Source organism: Ziziphus jujuba, chromosome 5 (assembly GCF_031755915.1).
Source record: "Ziziphus jujuba cultivar Dongzao chromosome 5, ASM3175591v1".
NCBI classification, from domain to species: domain Eukaryota; kingdom Viridiplantae; phylum Streptophyta; class Magnoliopsida; order Rosales; family Rhamnaceae; genus Ziziphus; species Ziziphus jujuba.
In genome coordinates, this window is record NC_083383.1 from 31305184 (window position 1) to 31321310 (window position 16127).

The following is a 16127-nucleotide window of genomic DNA, read 5'->3' on the forward strand; positions in this document are numbered from 1 at the left end:
AGTGGACCACGCTATCTTTTTAGTTTCAAGCGCTTCATTTTCAATGGTGACAGGAGTTGCAGAACTCCAATTTTCTCCCATATTTTGATATGGATGAGAGTGCCCTTATAGAGGGCGGTGAAGTTGATGCATTATTCTCTCAGTCAACATTTTCTTCGTGTACAACTCTCCAGTTAATCTAATGTTACCAAGCATTCTTCTCCGTGCCTTAATTCTCTTCTCTTCTCTTTCCTCTTCAGACTGTTTTATCTCACCCTCTTCATCAGCCTTGTTGGCTTCTTCTTGCTCTCTTTCTCCTCTTTCAAATTCCTCCTGGCACTTGTTTAGAAGCAACCTCTTAAATGTTATCTTTTTCAGGCAACTCTCCACCAAGATGATAACAAAAGGAAGCATACATCTCACAGAAAGTAGGCTCCATCAGAGCTTTGTCAAAGATCTGATTGATGACACCAGTGAGTGTCACAGCATTATCAATGTTAACAGTTTTTACATGCTCAAACAGTTTTTCAAAGTTCTGTGTAGTTTGTTTGTTTAAATATTGCCTTTAGTTGCCTTTGTTTAGCCTGTTCTTCATCTGTTACTTTACCCACTTCATACTTCTTCTCAGCTCTGTGCATCTTCTGTAAAGGAGTTTGTGGAGAAGGAATTAAACCCTTATGAAAATTAGCGGCTCGCTGCCACCTGTCAGCTTCAGGACTATTTCTTTGCATTCCCTGTGAACCGACTGACTGCATAGGACTGCCTAAAACTCCAGGATATTCAATAGGTCCACGTGGATTCCTCAGAACACCATAATTTACCAGTTGGCCAGGTCGCAGGTCAGAAGAAATAAACACTTCTTTCTTTTCTTCATGACCCTTATATGCCATATAGAGATCAGATGTTGTGGCAGCATCCACCTTCCGAAGAATTTCTCTTTGTTTCTTCTTCCCCTTTGAAACAGTACTTTTTGACCTATTCAGTTCAATAAGGGGTTTGTCTTTGGAACCTGACTGTGGAACTGAAACACCAGCTGCATCAGTGTTTTCTGCACTTACCCCACCACCACCAACATTCTCTACATTACCACCATCATTTTTTGAGGTTGCATTCAAACCTCCAGATGCTTGAGCTGAAGCAGACTGGTCATCTCTTTCAGACTTAATTTCAAAACCCCCTGGAAGATCAATAAATTGGTCTGCAAATTTCAGAAGAAACTCTCTGGAATACTTTTTTGCCATATTTCCTGTTCCATATTTGTCATCGTGCACCATATCCCCGTGGACCTGTTCTCCATTATCTGAGGTTTCCAATTTCGGTTTAGAGATGTCAGCAGCATCTTCCCAATCAACTGGCTCAACTTTACCCTGTGCATCTTTCTCACTTAATACAGGATCTTCATGTGACTCATCAGCAGCTAAATGCTTAAGATTTATGTTACCAGAAATGCTTTCGGAAGAAATAAGCACTTCTTTCTTTTCTTCAGGACCCTTATATGCCATATAGAAATCAGATGTTGTTCTGGCAGCATCCGCCTTCTGAAGAATTTCTCTTCGTTTCTTCTTCTTCTTGGAAACAGTACTTTTTGACCTATCCAGTTCAATAAGGGGTTTGTCTTCGGAACCTGACTGTGGAACTGAAACACCAGCTGCATCAGTGTTTTCTGCACTTACCCCACCACCACCAACATTCTCTACATTACCACCATTTTTTGAGGTTGCATTCAAACCTCCAGATGCTTGAGATGGAGCAGACTGGTCATCTATTTCAGACTTAATTTCAAAACCCTCTGGAAGATCAATAAATTGATCTGCAAATTTCAGAAGAAAATTCCTGGAATACTTTTTTGCCATATTTCCTGTTCCATATTTGTCATCGTGCATCATATCCCCATGGACCTGTTCTCCATTATCTGAGGTTTCCAATTTCGGTTTAGAGATGTCAGCAGCATCTTCCCAATCATCTGGCTCAACTTTACCCTGTGCATCTTTCTCACTTAATACGGGATCTTCATGTGGTTCACCAACAGCTAAATGCTTAGGATTTATGTTACCAGAAATGCTTTCAGAAGAAATAAGCATTTCTTTCTTTTTCTTCAGGACCCTTATGTGCCATATAGAGAACAGATGTTGTTCTGGCAGCATCCGCCTTCTGAAGAATTACTCTTCGTTTCTTCTTCCCCTTGGAAACAGTACTTTTTGACCTATTCAGTTCAATAAGGGGTTTGTCTTTGGAACCTGACTGTGGAACTGAAACACCAGCTGCATCAGTGTTTTCTGCACTTACCCCACCACCACCAACATTCTCTACATTACCACCATCATTTTTTGAGGTTGCATTCAAACATCCAGATGCTTGAGCTGAAGAAGACTGGTCATCTCTTTCAGACTTAATTTCAAAACCCCCTGGAAGATCAATAAATTGGTCTGCAAATTTCAGAAGAAACTCTCTGGAATACTTTTTTGCCATATTTCCTGTTCCATATTTGTCATCGTGCACCATATCCCTGTGGACCTGTTCTCCATTATCTGAGGTTTCCAATTTCGGTTTAGAGATGTCAGCAGCATCTTCCCAATCAACTGGCTCAACTTTACCCTGTGCATCTTTCTCACTTAATACGGGATCTTCATGTGACTCATCAGCAGCTAAATGCTTAAGATTTATGTTACCAGAAATGCTTTCGGAAGAAATAAGCACTTCTTTCTTTTCTTCAGGACCCTTATATGCCATATAGAAATCAGATGTTGTTCTGGCAGCGTCCGCCTTCAGAAGAATTTCTCTTCGTTTCTTCTTTCCCTTGGAAACAGTACTTTTTGACCTACTCAGTTCAATAAGGGGTTTGTCTTTGGAACCTGACCGTGGAATTGAAACACCAGCTGCATCAGTGTTTTCTGCACTTACACCACCACCATCATTTGCATTCAAAACTCCAGATGCTTGAGCTGGAGCAGACTGGCAATCTAATCTTCCAGATTTTGGAAAAGCAATTTCATTACTACTAATGCCATCACTTCTGCTCAAGGACTTGTCACCATAAGAACTTTCTACTTCTTTAGAATCCACTACTGTAGATGTAGACCTACATAAATTAGCACCAAGTCTCTCTTGTTCTGGGCAACGGCTCCCTGGTTCATGCATTCCTCCCTGTGCAGTTTCCAATGTCAAAACAATATTACCAGTTGTTTCCTCTGATGGCTGGTGGAATGGCATTGGCATAGAAATTCCAGTCATTGGAAGACCAGAAGGTTTCTGACTTTGGCTAGAAGGTGCAGGTGAGACTTGCACATCCTTTTTAGGCTTCGGCACTGGATGTGCCTCAGCAGTGTTGAGCTGATCAACACCACCTGGATCCTTCCTCTGTAGCTGCTGCTTAGGAACAGATGGTGTTGGCACTGGAGGAGCAGATCCATAAGAATCATGACATGCCTACAAGTTTAGAACCAGATAATTATTTTGCTAATAGCAAAAGGAAATAGTAAATTGAAAATATAATTAGCAATTAAAAGCCAAACAAATTAGTCATGGAAACCTATCTACAGACACTATTGCACATAATGCAACAATTCATGTCATTCGAAAATACGAGGAAGTATTACTAGTACACAATGAAAATGACCAGCTCATATGCACTCCTCCAGAAAAGCATCACTTTCATGAAGTCATTTATTTTCAAACAAACAGACAGAGGGAAACTCAAAGAGTGCAAACCTGATCACGTTTCTGCTCATCCACATTTGGGGGAGCAGAGCTAGTTTGAGCAGGAATCTATGAAAAAAAAACAATCAAACAAAAACAAAAACAAAACAATGAAACCAATTCAATCCATTATCAACATTGAAATATAGAATGTTGGGTATAGGGGAAAAAGTACATAGGTTGGGAATATTACCTGCATCCCATTCATAAAACCCGGACTTATTGACCCAAACTGAAATGGGAATGCTTTGGTTCCATCTCCTGGGGCTAAGCCATTAGCAGACATTAAGAATGAATCATTACTCACACTGAAATATTAAGCTTCATATAAAAGATAAATAAAGATAACATCTTATTTGAGGAAAAAGCAGGCATTACATGCTTTCATACAGTTTAAAAGATAGGTAGGACATAAAGTTCATCAATTACAAATCATCAATAACTAAGACATACCCTTTGTGGGGGTGTTCGTTGCTGCAGTGTCAGGACTCACGGAGGAAGACTGAGAAGTTGGAGCTTTCGGAACAGGTCGGGAGCTTCTTTGAGTGGACGATGGCTCCACTTGCTTGGAAACTGTATTAATATAAACAGAAAATCGTAAGCTCCTAAGATAAAATAATGAATCCATGAACAAAATCATTGTCAATGAAAATGAATGCCTAGTCTTCTTGGATCCTAGAACAATAAAGGATTCTCCTTCAAGCACAATTCAAAAGGCAATCAGACTAAATTCCTGTGAAAGCACACCCAAAAAAAAAAAAAAAAAAAATGAATATCTAGAAAATCATACCTTGCAACTGGGGCTGTGTATGGGCACCGTTTTGTGCACCACGCGGTACAGCAGCATTAGTAGTATCCCAAGAATGTATACTGGATACATTAGCCCTAGATTTCCCTCCTTGTGTATCGTTATTAGACTTCTTAAGACTGAACGATCCAAAAATAATAATAATAGTAATAATCAGAAAACACCAGCCAAAATTTCCCAGCAAAACCATAAACTCAATTAAAAATAAAAATAAAAATAAACCCTAATTTCACTGTCCAAAACAATTCAAGTCTTATTCGCCAAAAAGTAAATCAGAAACGGAAACGAGAAGCAGAGCCTAGTAGGAATGTACCCGCACACTCCGAAGACCGTGGTGCACCGCCCCTAACGGGGCAGTTTAGACGGACTCGGAATAAATCCGAATAAGAGACGGACCAGAACCAGAGAATAAAGAATCCTGTCAGTCTATATTTACATTTTTTTATATTTTATATATTTAAGCTATTATATTTTTTAAAAATATATTTTATTATAATTATAAATTTGTATTTTGATATATTTTATTATATTTTTATTATTTTATTTATATTTTATTCATAAAATTTTTTTTATATAACTGTTTCATAAAAATTATATCAATTAAAAAAAAATAAAAAAAAATAAAAAAAAAAAAACAGAAAACCACCGTCCCGTTTGAGATTGGACAATCCTCGTTACCGACCCGCTCTAAAGAAACGGAAAAAAACGCGGGAACGCGGGACGGGGATGGAATTTTAAAAACTCATCCCGTCCGTCCCGTTGATATTCCTATACCCTTAGATAAGAAAATCCACCTGCGATTAGATGAAATGGACGGTGAAGGGGCGGGCCCACCGATGCTGGCGCCGCTGCCCTTACCGTAAGCTCCTGAGAAGCGCCGCTGTTGATTGGAGCTCGCGGATCGCGTTGTTTTTGGACACTGGGCGTTCTTGTTCGTATCCGACCTTGATTGATTGAAGGACATTATCCAATTTTCTCTTGGTTTTTCAGTTCCTTTTCCTGCAACCAAACACACACAGATCCCCAACCACGAACACCCAAACATCAACAACAAAACAAAACTATCACATACAATCAAATCCAAAACACCCAATAAATATTAGGGCTTTGAAAATTTGTTTTTAAAAAAAAAAAAAAGTTAGTGTATTTGGAAACAAACCGGTGAAGTGGAAGTGTGTTACAGAGAAAGCAAATTAGGGTTTTATAGGGAAGACATGAAAAAACAGTGAGAGAGAGTAATAAAAACTAACAGAGAGAAAGAGAAAGAACAATGAGAGAAGGGGTTTGTTTTTGGTTAAGTAAGACAGAAGAGAGAGAAAGAAAAGAGGAGTTGGTTAATTGAGAAAGAAGAGAAATCGAATAGGTCCCTCCCTCTTTGCGTTGCTTTGCTTTCTGAGTGCTCTTCGCTATCTTTTTTTTTTTTTTTTTTTTGGGTAAAAAAAATTATTTTATTTTTTACCATTTGCTATTTATCTACTTTTTGTAGGATTAGAATCTTTTTCATTTTTTTTTTTTAACTTTAATTCCTATCATAAGCATGAACCAAAATAATAAATTCCAAAAAGAAAAAGTGGTTTTCTAATGTGTATGTGTCACATACCCACCTCACTAAGGAAAGCCCAAAAGAAATTTAAAAAAAAAATAACAATAATAAATTTGAGAAAACCAAATGACAAGTCTAAGGGAAACAAGTGCAGATTGTTGGTACACCCGCCAAGACGCACGCGCCGCCACTTGGAGGGGTTGTAGAAAGTGGTGGTGGTGGGGTTGGGCTGGAGGGATTGAAGAGATGGGAAAGTATATTGTAATGGAAATTGAAATTTGAATAGTAGACGTGAAAGGTTGCTTTGTAGAGAAGGGAGTGAAATTGAAGAATATTTTTGTGGGGATATAAAAAGCATTTCTTTTTTTTTTAATTATTTTAAGTGCGGTTTATTATGTGAATTGTGTTTATACATTAAAAAAGAAAAAAGGAAAAAAAAAAGAAAAAAAAAAAGGAAATTGGTGGTGGTGGTGGGGTTGGGCTGGAGGGATTGAAGAGATGGGAAAGTATATTGTAATGGAAATTGAAATTTGAATAGTAGACGTGAAAGGTTGCTTTGTAGAGAAGGGAGCGAAATTGAAGAATATTTTTGTGGGGATATAAGAAGGATTTCTTTTTTTTTTTTAATTATTTTAAGTGCGGTTTATCATTTGAATTGTGTTTATACATTAAAAAAGAAAAAAGGAAAAAATAAAAATAAAAAAAAAGGGAATTGTGTTTAACATTGTAGATACTAAACATGCCTAGTTTTCCATTTCATTAATAACAAGAATTGGTATTAAATAATTTTTATTTGTTGATTTTATATGTGGGTTGGGCTAAATTGTAGCACAAAAACATTTTATTCATAAAAATGAATAAACTTCATGCTAGTTTTTTTGTACCACCATTGGAAAATAAAAATAAAGGTTTTTTTTTTTTTTTAAATTGTAGGTTACGATTATTGTAATCTATGCCTTACTATATAACCAAGTCAAGCAACAAGACTTCCAAAAATTATGTTATATAATTGATGGAATAAAAGTTTGTTAATTAGATAATAAGGTGACATGATTGAATAACTACCAAATACAAATGATAATACGGTTGACGATGTGAAAGAGAGTATCAGGTGAATGCTAGTAAAATAATTATTTACAACATGCCAGCATTAATTTCATTCATCTTAATACAATGGAAATATACAATGGACTAAATTTGTCATAGAATTTTAAAATTAATTTGAAAGATAAGCAATTACAAAAAGATAAAATAAAACAAAAATAATGGCAATAATTTTAAAGGGAAATAATAATAATAATTAATTAATTTACTGTACAAATCTTCGAGGGGTTTTGTGGGATGAAAATATTTTTATTTTTTAAACTGATTTTGGGATACTTATGGTGATGTAGTATTAAGATGGGTGTATAAAGTTTTATCCTCACTGTGATGTACACAGAGCCGCCAGAAAAATTAGGGTTTCTATGAGGATCCAATGTGTGTTAAAGATTTGGCCCAATTGAGTAGAGCTTGAGGGCCCAGTCATCACTATGGCCAGAATTACTTAAGACTCTTCTGACGAATGGGCCTTATGATAAAAACTTCAGAAAATTTGGCCCAATATCCTTATTTGAAGGGCTCTAAGGAAATCTACTTGTTCTTTTTTCATCTTTTTTATTTTACCCTTTTATTTTTTAATATTCCCAAATTACTCTGCTATTCCACATTTCCCCTGAAATGGAACACGAAGAAAAGAGGAAGAGAAAGTAAGAGAGAATGGCGAAGCATCTACCCGAGATTTCTTTAGAAGGAGGGGCGAGTGGAGGAAGCATCGTAGGCTCAGCAATTCTTCCTTCAATCTCTCAACAAACACCTCCTTCAATCTTTGGATTGAAATTTCAAGAAAAACTCAAACCCAAGTCCAGAAACTTTAAATTTGAGGACAAATATTTGCTCTATTAAATTTGAAAAATGAATTCCTCTTCGATTTGCCTTGTTCTTTCTCTTTTTTCTCTCACAAACTAGGCAACCCTCTCTCTCATAATCATTCTTTTACTTCTTGACAAAAATCAGAAATCTCACCATCTCCCTTTGTCAACAACATATATATATATATGTGTGTGTGTGTGTGTTTGGGTGGGCTTTAACTCACGACTTCTTCATAATTTTTCTGTTTTTTTTAGTTGATTTAATTATTCCCCCATTTGGGTTAATTTAATTGTTCCACCTTTGAGAATGAGAAGTAGAGGGCCGAAGTTTTGATTGAAGGCGATTTTTGTTTCCAGATTAAAAGAATTTTGTTCCATACTAGTGGTTTTGCTTTTTTATTAATTTAGGGAAGAACAGAAAGAGTACTGGAGCGAGAGGAGAAGAAAAAGAGGTGTTTGTGAGAGAGAAAGAATTTCCCGTCTGTAAGAGAGGGGAGAGAAAGAGTTTTCTTTGTGGATTGATTGTGTTCACAATTGTGAAAAAAAAAAAAAAAAATTTCATATGGCATAAAATAAATGGAAATAGTATTGATAATTGAGTACTGCAGCAGCATTTAGAAATTTTTTTCCCAAAGAACAAGAAAGAAAAGAAAAGCAGAGGTGCAAGATTATGTGCTTTTCGAAAAGGAGAAAAGATAATAAGGTAATTTTTTATTTTTATCGAGGGTAAAATGGAAAACAGTGGGTAGATAAAAAAACCTGAAAAATGGAAGGCCTTAACCCTTTATTTTGGTGGGCATTGGGCCGAATTGTCCTAAAAACTTGTGGAGATTTTTTATATGGCATATACCCAGAAAAGAATACGTGTATCACGTTTAATGTTGAATTAGAAAAGACCAAAAGTGCTTTTTTTTTTTTTTTTAAATTTAATTTATGAATGTTATATTTTTTTTTTCAACCTTTATTGTTAAGAATGCATAACAAGTAAATTTTTTTTTAAAAAAAATCTACTCCAAAAGGATAAATATATCTTTTGATAGTTTAACATTAAAGGGAATGTATAAATTTTATTTTATTCAGTGTATAAAACCTTCCACATTAACTACCAATAATCTTGCCATAAAAGTTAACTATTCATAATATCCAATAATCAATATAAGTTGCATATATGTATTTCAAATTTCTTAGAATATATCCAATAATAAATGCAGAATGTTTTTTTATATGCTATAAAAATTGATATTGTTTAAATTTATATAATATAGTTGTATAATAAATTATAAAATTATTTTTAATGTGTATAAAAACTATTTATGATCATTAATTCTATATTTTATTCATTTTTTCTTTTTCGAAAAATTGACTTCGTAAAGGAAATTGATTTTTTTGAAAAACTTTATAATGTCTAAGAAAATTTTCATAAATAAATTTTCACTTAATAATTTTTAGGTGGAAAACATTAACATTAAATCATAATTTTTTTAAAATATTGACTATATTGCTTATATTGCATTTTATTTTTACGTTCCTTTTGAAAAGAATATTGGAATTGCTTCTTAAGAGAAAGTAAACCTCCAAAAAAAAAAATTAAAAAAATCATATGCTAATATCTTACTGAAAGGCTTTTAAATCTTTTATAAAGGGAATATCATTTTTCAGCATAATTAAATCAAAACTACAAAACTCATTTTTTTTTTTTGGGTTATTTATTAGAACTACATAACTTCTTTTAACATTCAAATTAGAGAAAAATATTATATATCATTACTCATAATTCATTATCAATGAGCATTACATGTTGATAAAGGTAATTTAATATGCTATTATTTGGATTTACTTTTTCAAATTAGATTATTAATTTAAAAAAACATTAAATATAAATAATTAATATTTTCAAATCGACATAAATTTTTAACGGTGGTGATAACCAATAATGACAATTAGAAAAACTAAATTAAAAATTAGAAATATTTTTTCTTCCCACATTGCTTTCTTACACATTATAATTTGGAGGGTGCTTTTGGATTACACTATAAAAAGATATTTGACAATATTTTTCTTTGAAATAAATATTTGACAATATAATGGGGTAAAAAAGTGTACATAGCAAAGTACATCAAGCAACAAGAAATCATATTTTTATTGGTGTTTTCAAATAATTAAATATAAATTAATATTCGATGTCTCAAAGTATCAAGACACAATGCGAAAATCAAACCCAAAAGCCTATAAGATTGAGTAATGCTATGTAGCTAGGAAATGTGTGCAAGTTTGGATTCCAAACGGTGCTTGGTTTATTGGCCAAGTCATTGAAAATGATACCTTAAAAGTTTATTACTATATATTTTTCTTGATAACCTCAATTAGGCTTTTTATAACCTTAAAATAAATATCGAATGAAATGTAAAAGATTAGATCGTCAAGTGAGAAGGATTTTAATGTTTCTTTAAATCAATTTCTCATGAACTTGGATTGTAAATGGTCTTTTCATTTTGTGGAATTTATTTTGAAGTAGTTAAAAGGGCTGAAAGGATTTCAAGTGATGACGAACAGGATTATTCTTTTTATTGTTTTATTTTTTGGTCTGGTCTTCCCAAATGGTTTTAGACTGTTTTCATTGTCTATATTCTTTAAATTGGGTTAGGTGTGCTTCTTAATGTACAATAAATTGTATTACTTCAAACAAATATCCTAATGCATTTTTATTAATATCTGAGAGCGAATAAGAAGATGAATTAGTCCCAAATGAAATTTGCGTTAATTATAGTTAGATGTGCTATTTGCTTAGTCCAAGATGATTAATTTACGATGCCAACCACCCCACAATAATTCTATATGGGAAAACATCAAATGGATTTAGCAAAATCTTGGATAATTTCAGGAATTTATTAGGGTTCTTAACCAATACAGACCAAACATCAATTTATTGGTAAACCCTCAATCCCTTTCGGACCCTCAATCCCTTTCGGGCCCTCAACTTTCCTCTGCTGCCATTTGTTCTTTCTGAGATCAATTGAATCCTTCAACATGAACCTAACCCTAGAAGATAGTTTCATATTGTTTGATGTGCTTTTCATCCTATCAAAATATGCATCCATATGCTCTTTAGCTTTTGGATGGTCAATCATCTCTCCAATTGTGCTCATTAGTTTACATAAAGCTTCAACATCTTCTTCATCAGGATTTTGGTAATTTCCCAACAATTTTTTAATGCACTCATGCATTATTCTCTCAGTCAACATTCTCTTCTTGTACAACTCTCCAATTAATCTAATGTTACCAAGCATTCTTCTCCGTGCCTTAATTCTCTTCTCTTCACTTTCTTCTTCAGACTGTTTTATCTCACCCTCGTCATCAGCCTTGTTGGCTTCTTCTTGCTCTCTTTCTCTTCTTTCAAATTCCTTCTGGCAGTTGTTTATAAGCACCTTCTTAAATGTTATCTTTTCATTGTCTTGACTAAAACCAGGCAACTCTCCAGCAAGATGATAAGAAAAGTTAGCATACATCTCACAGAAAGTAGGCTCCATCAGAGCTCTGTCAAAGATCTGATCGACGACACCAACGAGTGTCACAGCATTATCAATGTTGACACTTTTTGCTTGCTCAAACAGTTTTTCAAAGTTCTGTGGAGTTAGTTTGTTTAATATTGCCCTTAGTTGCCTTTGTTTAGCCTCTTCTCCATCTGTTACTTTACCCACTTCATACTTCTTCTCAGCTTTGTGCATCTTCTGTAAGGGAGTTTGTGGAGAAGGAATTAAACCCTTATGAAAATTAGTGGCTCGCTGCCGCCTGTCAGCGTCAGGACTATTTCCTTGCATTCCCTGTGAACCGACTGGCTGCATAGGACTGGCTAAAACTCCAGGATATTGAATAGGTCCACGTGGATTCCTCAGAACACCATAATTTACCAGTTGGCCAGGTCGAAGGCCTGCACTAGCTCCACGCACAGGATCCAGACACAAATGTCCCGAACCAAAACTATCAATAATTCTACCTGGACTGGAGAATGAATCCCGTTCAACAAGAAGAGGGGAACTGATGTTCGTTGCTGTAGTGTCAGGACTCACGGAGGAAGACTGAGAAGTTGGAGCTTTCAGAACAGATCGGGAGCTTCTTTGAGTGGACGATGGCTCCACTTGCTTGGAAACTGTATTAATATAAACAGAGAATCGTAAGCTCCTAAGACAAAATAATGAATCCATGAACAAAATCATTGTCAAATGAAACTGAGTGTCTAGTGATCTTGGATCCTTGAACAATAAAGGATTCTCCTTCAAGTACAATTCAAAAGGCAATCAGACTAAATTCCTGTGTAAGTACACCAAAAAAAAGATGAATATCCTGATAATCATACCTTGCAATTGGGGCTGTGTATGGGCGCCGGTTTATGCCCCACGCGGCATAGCAGCACTAGTAGAATCCAAAGAATGTACGCTGGAAACATTGCATTGTTATTAGACTTCTTACAACTGAACAATCCAAAAATAATAATAATAATAATAATAAGAAGAAGAAGAAAACACCAGCCAAAATTTCCCAGCAAAACCATAAACTCTATTTAAAATAAATAAATAAATAAATAATTTCACAGTCCAAAACAATTCAATTCCTATTTGGCCAAAAAGTTTATAAGAAAACGGAAACAAGAAGCAAACCCTAGGTAAGAAATCCACCTGCGATTAGATGAAATGGACGGTGAAGGGGCGGGCCCACTGACGCCGGAGCCGCTGCCCTTACCGTAAGCTCCTGGGAAGCCCCGCTGTTGATTGGAGCTCGTGGATCGCGTTGTTTTTCGATACTGGGCGTTCTCTTTCTTATCCGACCTTGATTGATTGAAGGACATATATCCCAACCCCTAATTCCATCCAATTTTCTCTTGGTTTTTGAGTTCCTTTCCCTGCAATCAAACACACACAGATCCCCAACAACGAACACGCAAAAATCAACAACAAAACAAAAATAATTAAAACAAATATATCACATACAATCAAATCCAAAACACCCATAAATATTAGGGCTTTCAAAATTTATTAAAAAAACAAAGAAAGTTAGTGTATTTGGGAACAAACCTGTGAAGTGAGAGTGTGTTACAGAGAGAGAGCAAATTAGGGTTTTACAGGGAAGCCGTGAAAAAACAGTGAGAGAGAGAATAATAGAAACAGAAATAAAGAACAATGAGAGAAGGGTTTTGCTTTTGGTTGATTGAGAATGAAGAGAGAGAAAGAAAAGAGGAGAGAGAGGGAGATAAGAGAGAGAGTGGGTATTGGGGTAGCGAACCGCCCAGTGCGAGACACGCTAAAGTAATATTCTCTGTAATAAAAGTATTTCTTAAAATAACTAAGAAAATTTAAAAATGCTACTCAATCAAATTTTTTATTTATGTTTTTTAATTTTATTTTTATAAATATTTACTATTTTATTTATAATCTTTTTTATATAAATTATTTATTTTTTAAATATTATAATAATAATATTTACATAGAATTAAATTTATATAATATTAAAATAAAAATAATTTTGAAATTTTAAGCCAAATTAATTTTTATATAAAAAATAAAAATAAAAAATCTATTAAAATTTTTTTAAATAATATTTTTTTATACTTAAATAATATTTTTTTAGAATAAAGAGTATAAAATATTTAAAAAATTCTAACATGGTCGAAATACATTTAAAAGATTCTAACATGGTCTAAAGGTAGGTTTTTTTAGAAGATCGGAAATTAAATAGGTCTCTCTCTCTCTCTCTCTCTCTCTTTCTCTCTCTCTATTTGCTTTGCTTTGCTTTCTGAGTGCGCCACCCTTTATTTTTCTTTTTGGGTAAAAAGATTATTTTATTTTTTACCATTTGCTATTTATTTTTATTGGATTAGAATATTTTTCATCTAATTTTTTTAACTTTAATTCCTATCATAAGCATGACCGAAAATAATAAATTTCAAAAAAGTGATTTTCTAATGTGTACGTGTCACATACCCACCACACTAAGGAAAGCCAAAAAGAAATTTAAAAAAAATAAAGTGGTGGTGGTGGGGCTGGGTTGGAGGGGTTGAAGATGGGAAAGTATTTTATAATGGAAATTGAAATTTGACAAGTAGACGTGAAAGGTTGCTTTGTGGAGAAGGAAGTGAAATTGAAGAATATTTTTGTGGGGATATGAAAAGCATTTCTTTTTTTTATATTTTAAGTGCAATTTATTATTTGAATTGTGTTTGTATTACCAAAAAAAAAAAAAAAAGAAGAATTGTGTTCAATATTGTAGATGCTTAAAATGCCTAATTTTCCATTTCATTAATAACAAGATTTGGTATTAAATAATTTTTATTTGTTGATTTTTTATATGGGTTGGGCTAAATTGAATCACAAACACCTTTTATTTTTAAAAAATGAACAAACTTCATGCTAGCTTTTTTTGTACCACCATTGGAAAATAAAAATAAAAGTTTTTTTTTTTTTAAATCCTTTCTAAATAACCAAGTCAAGCAACTAGGCTTCCAAAAATTATGTTATATAATTGTTGGAATAAAAGTTTGTTAATTAGATAATAAGGTGACATGATTGAATAACTACTAAATACAAATGATAATACGGTTGATGATGTGAAAGAGAGTATTAGGTGAATGCTGGTAAAATAATTATTTAGAACATGTCAGCATTAATTTCATTCATCTTAATACTATGGAAATAGACAATGGACTAAATTTGTCATAGAATTTTAAAATTAATTTGAAAGATAAGCAATTACAAAAAGATAAAAAATAATAATAATAAAGGTAATATTTTTAAAGGAAAAAAATGATAACAATAATAATGTACAGCTCTCGGAAGGGTTTTGTGTGATAAAAATATGTTTATATTTTAAAATGGTTTTGGGACACTTATAAAAGTATTTTTATATGTACAGAAGTTACTTATGTTCAAAAATTTTATATTGTATTCATTTTTTTCTTTTTGGAAAAAATTAACTTTATAAAAAAATTATTTTTTGTAAAACTTTGTAATGTCTATCAGAATTTTCAAAAATAAAATTTGATTTTAACAATGTCTTAAGTTATAACAATTTAACATTCATTAAGAACATTACCATTAAACCATAATTTTTTAAAGACATTAACTATATTGCACTTCATTTTCACATTCCTGTTGAAAATAATATTAGAACTGCTTCTTTAAGAGAAAGTAAACCTCCTAGAAAACCATATGCTAATATCTTACTTACAGACTTCTAAATATTTTATAGAGGGAATTTTTTTAGCATAATCTAATTAAAACAACAAAACTCCTTTTTCTTCTTCTTTTATTTTATTCTAACTACATAACTCCCTTAATACTCAAATTAAAAATAAAAATATTATTTATTATTATTGATGACCCATTATCAATGGATACTACATCTTGATTAGGTAATTTAATAGGATACCATATAGGATTTACTTTTTCATATTAAATTATTAGTTTTAAAAAACTAAAAAACATTAAATAGAATCAATTAATACTTTCTAAATCAGCATAGATTTAATAGTAATGATCATCAATATATATATATAAATGATAAAACTAAATTGAAAATTAAAAATATTTTTTCTTCACACATTGCTTTCTTAATCTTATAGCTTGGAGCTATTTATCTCGAACAAGAGTGCTTTTGGATTACACAATAAACTATAAAGATATTTGACAATATTTTGCTTTGAAATAAGTATTTGTTTGGACGAATTTTATTTTAAATCAAAAGCTCTACTTGAAAACTAAAATCTCTTTTGTTAAAAAATAAAGATGTTTGGCAAAAGTCAACAAGCATTTATTGACAAAAAAAAAAATAATAAAAAGTGTTTTTAAATTGTTTTAAAGAAGCTCAAATTTTATATTTTTTAGAAAAGTTCTTTTTTTAGTTTATATGAAAACTTAATGAGCATTTAATATAGTTTTTTTGGCTTATATGAAAACTTATTGAGTATTTAATATAATTTTTTTTATCTACAGTCAAATATTTATTAATTTTTTAATAATAATAATTTTTTTTTAGAAAAATTTATTATACAAAACTTTACATATTAAAATTTTATAGATTCTAAATGTTATACGGTAAAAAAGTGCAAAGAGAGAAATACATCAAGCAACTATAAATTATATTTTTATCGGTGTTTTCAAATAATTAAATATAAATTAATATTCCATGTCTCAAAGTATCA

At 32.6% G+C, this 16127-nt stretch overlaps 2 protein-coding genes across 4 annotated transcripts; both read right to left on the minus strand.

Annotated features, from left to right (window-relative positions):
• Positions 1-1900: 1900 nt before the first annotated feature.
• Positions 1901-5863, minus strand: LOC107431458 (eukaryotic translation initiation factor 4G). 2 transcript variants are annotated; one of them, XM_048476319.2, is made up of 7 exons: positions 5643-5863; positions 5278-5482; positions 4466-4602; positions 4129-4248; positions 3869-3942; positions 3688-3744; positions 1901-3405 (listed from the first exon to the last, which is right to left on the minus strand). In XM_048476319.2, the coding sequence occupies exons 2-7, from the start codon at positions 5445-5447 to the stop codon at positions 2044-2046; spliced, it is 1920 nt and encodes a 639-aa protein (XP_048332276.2). In that variant the 5' UTR covers positions 5448-5482; positions 5643-5863; the 3' UTR covers positions 1901-2043. The 2 variants fall into 2 exon arrangements, with proteins under 2 accessions (XP_048332276.2, XP_048332274.2); XM_048476317.2 differs by lacking the exon at positions 5643-5863 and having other exon boundaries at positions 5278-5624.
• A 4928-nt stretch (positions 5864-10791) lies between these two features.
• On the minus strand, positions 10792-13213 carry LOC132803740 (eukaryotic translation initiation factor 4G-like). Of its 2 annotated transcripts, none has more exons than XM_060817213.1 (4): positions 13006-13213; positions 12610-12833; positions 12291-12370; positions 10792-12083 (listed from the first exon to the last, which is right to left on the minus strand). In XM_060817213.1, the coding sequence occupies exon 4, from the start codon at positions 11776-11778 to the stop codon at positions 10855-10857; it is 924 nt and encodes a 307-aa protein (XP_060673196.1). In that variant the 5' UTR covers positions 11779-12083; positions 12291-12370; positions 12610-12833; positions 13006-13213; the 3' UTR covers positions 10792-10854. The 2 variants fall into 2 exon arrangements, with proteins under 2 accessions (XP_060673196.1, XP_060673197.1); XM_060817214.1 differs by having other exon boundaries at positions 12291-12405.
• Between the last annotated feature and the right edge of the window lie 2914 nt (positions 13214-16127).

Coding starts and splice junctions, on each gene's coding strand:
- LOC107431458 (XM_048476317.2), bottom strand. CDS start 5,528: ATGTTTGGGTGTTCGTGGTTGGGGATCTGTGTGTGTTTGGTTGCAGGA. Junction 4,249..4,465: donor TACACAGCCCCAGTTGCAAG/GTATGATTTTCT, acceptor ATATTAATACAG/TTTCCAAGCAAGTGGAGCCA. Junction 3,745..3,868: donor GTTTTATGAATGGGATGCAG/GTAATATTCCCA, acceptor TTTTTTTCATAG/ATTCCTGCTCAAACTAGCTC.
- LOC132803740 (XM_060817213.1), bottom strand. CDS start 11,778: ATGCAGCCAGTCGGTTCACAGGGAATGCAAGGAAATAGTCCTGACGCT.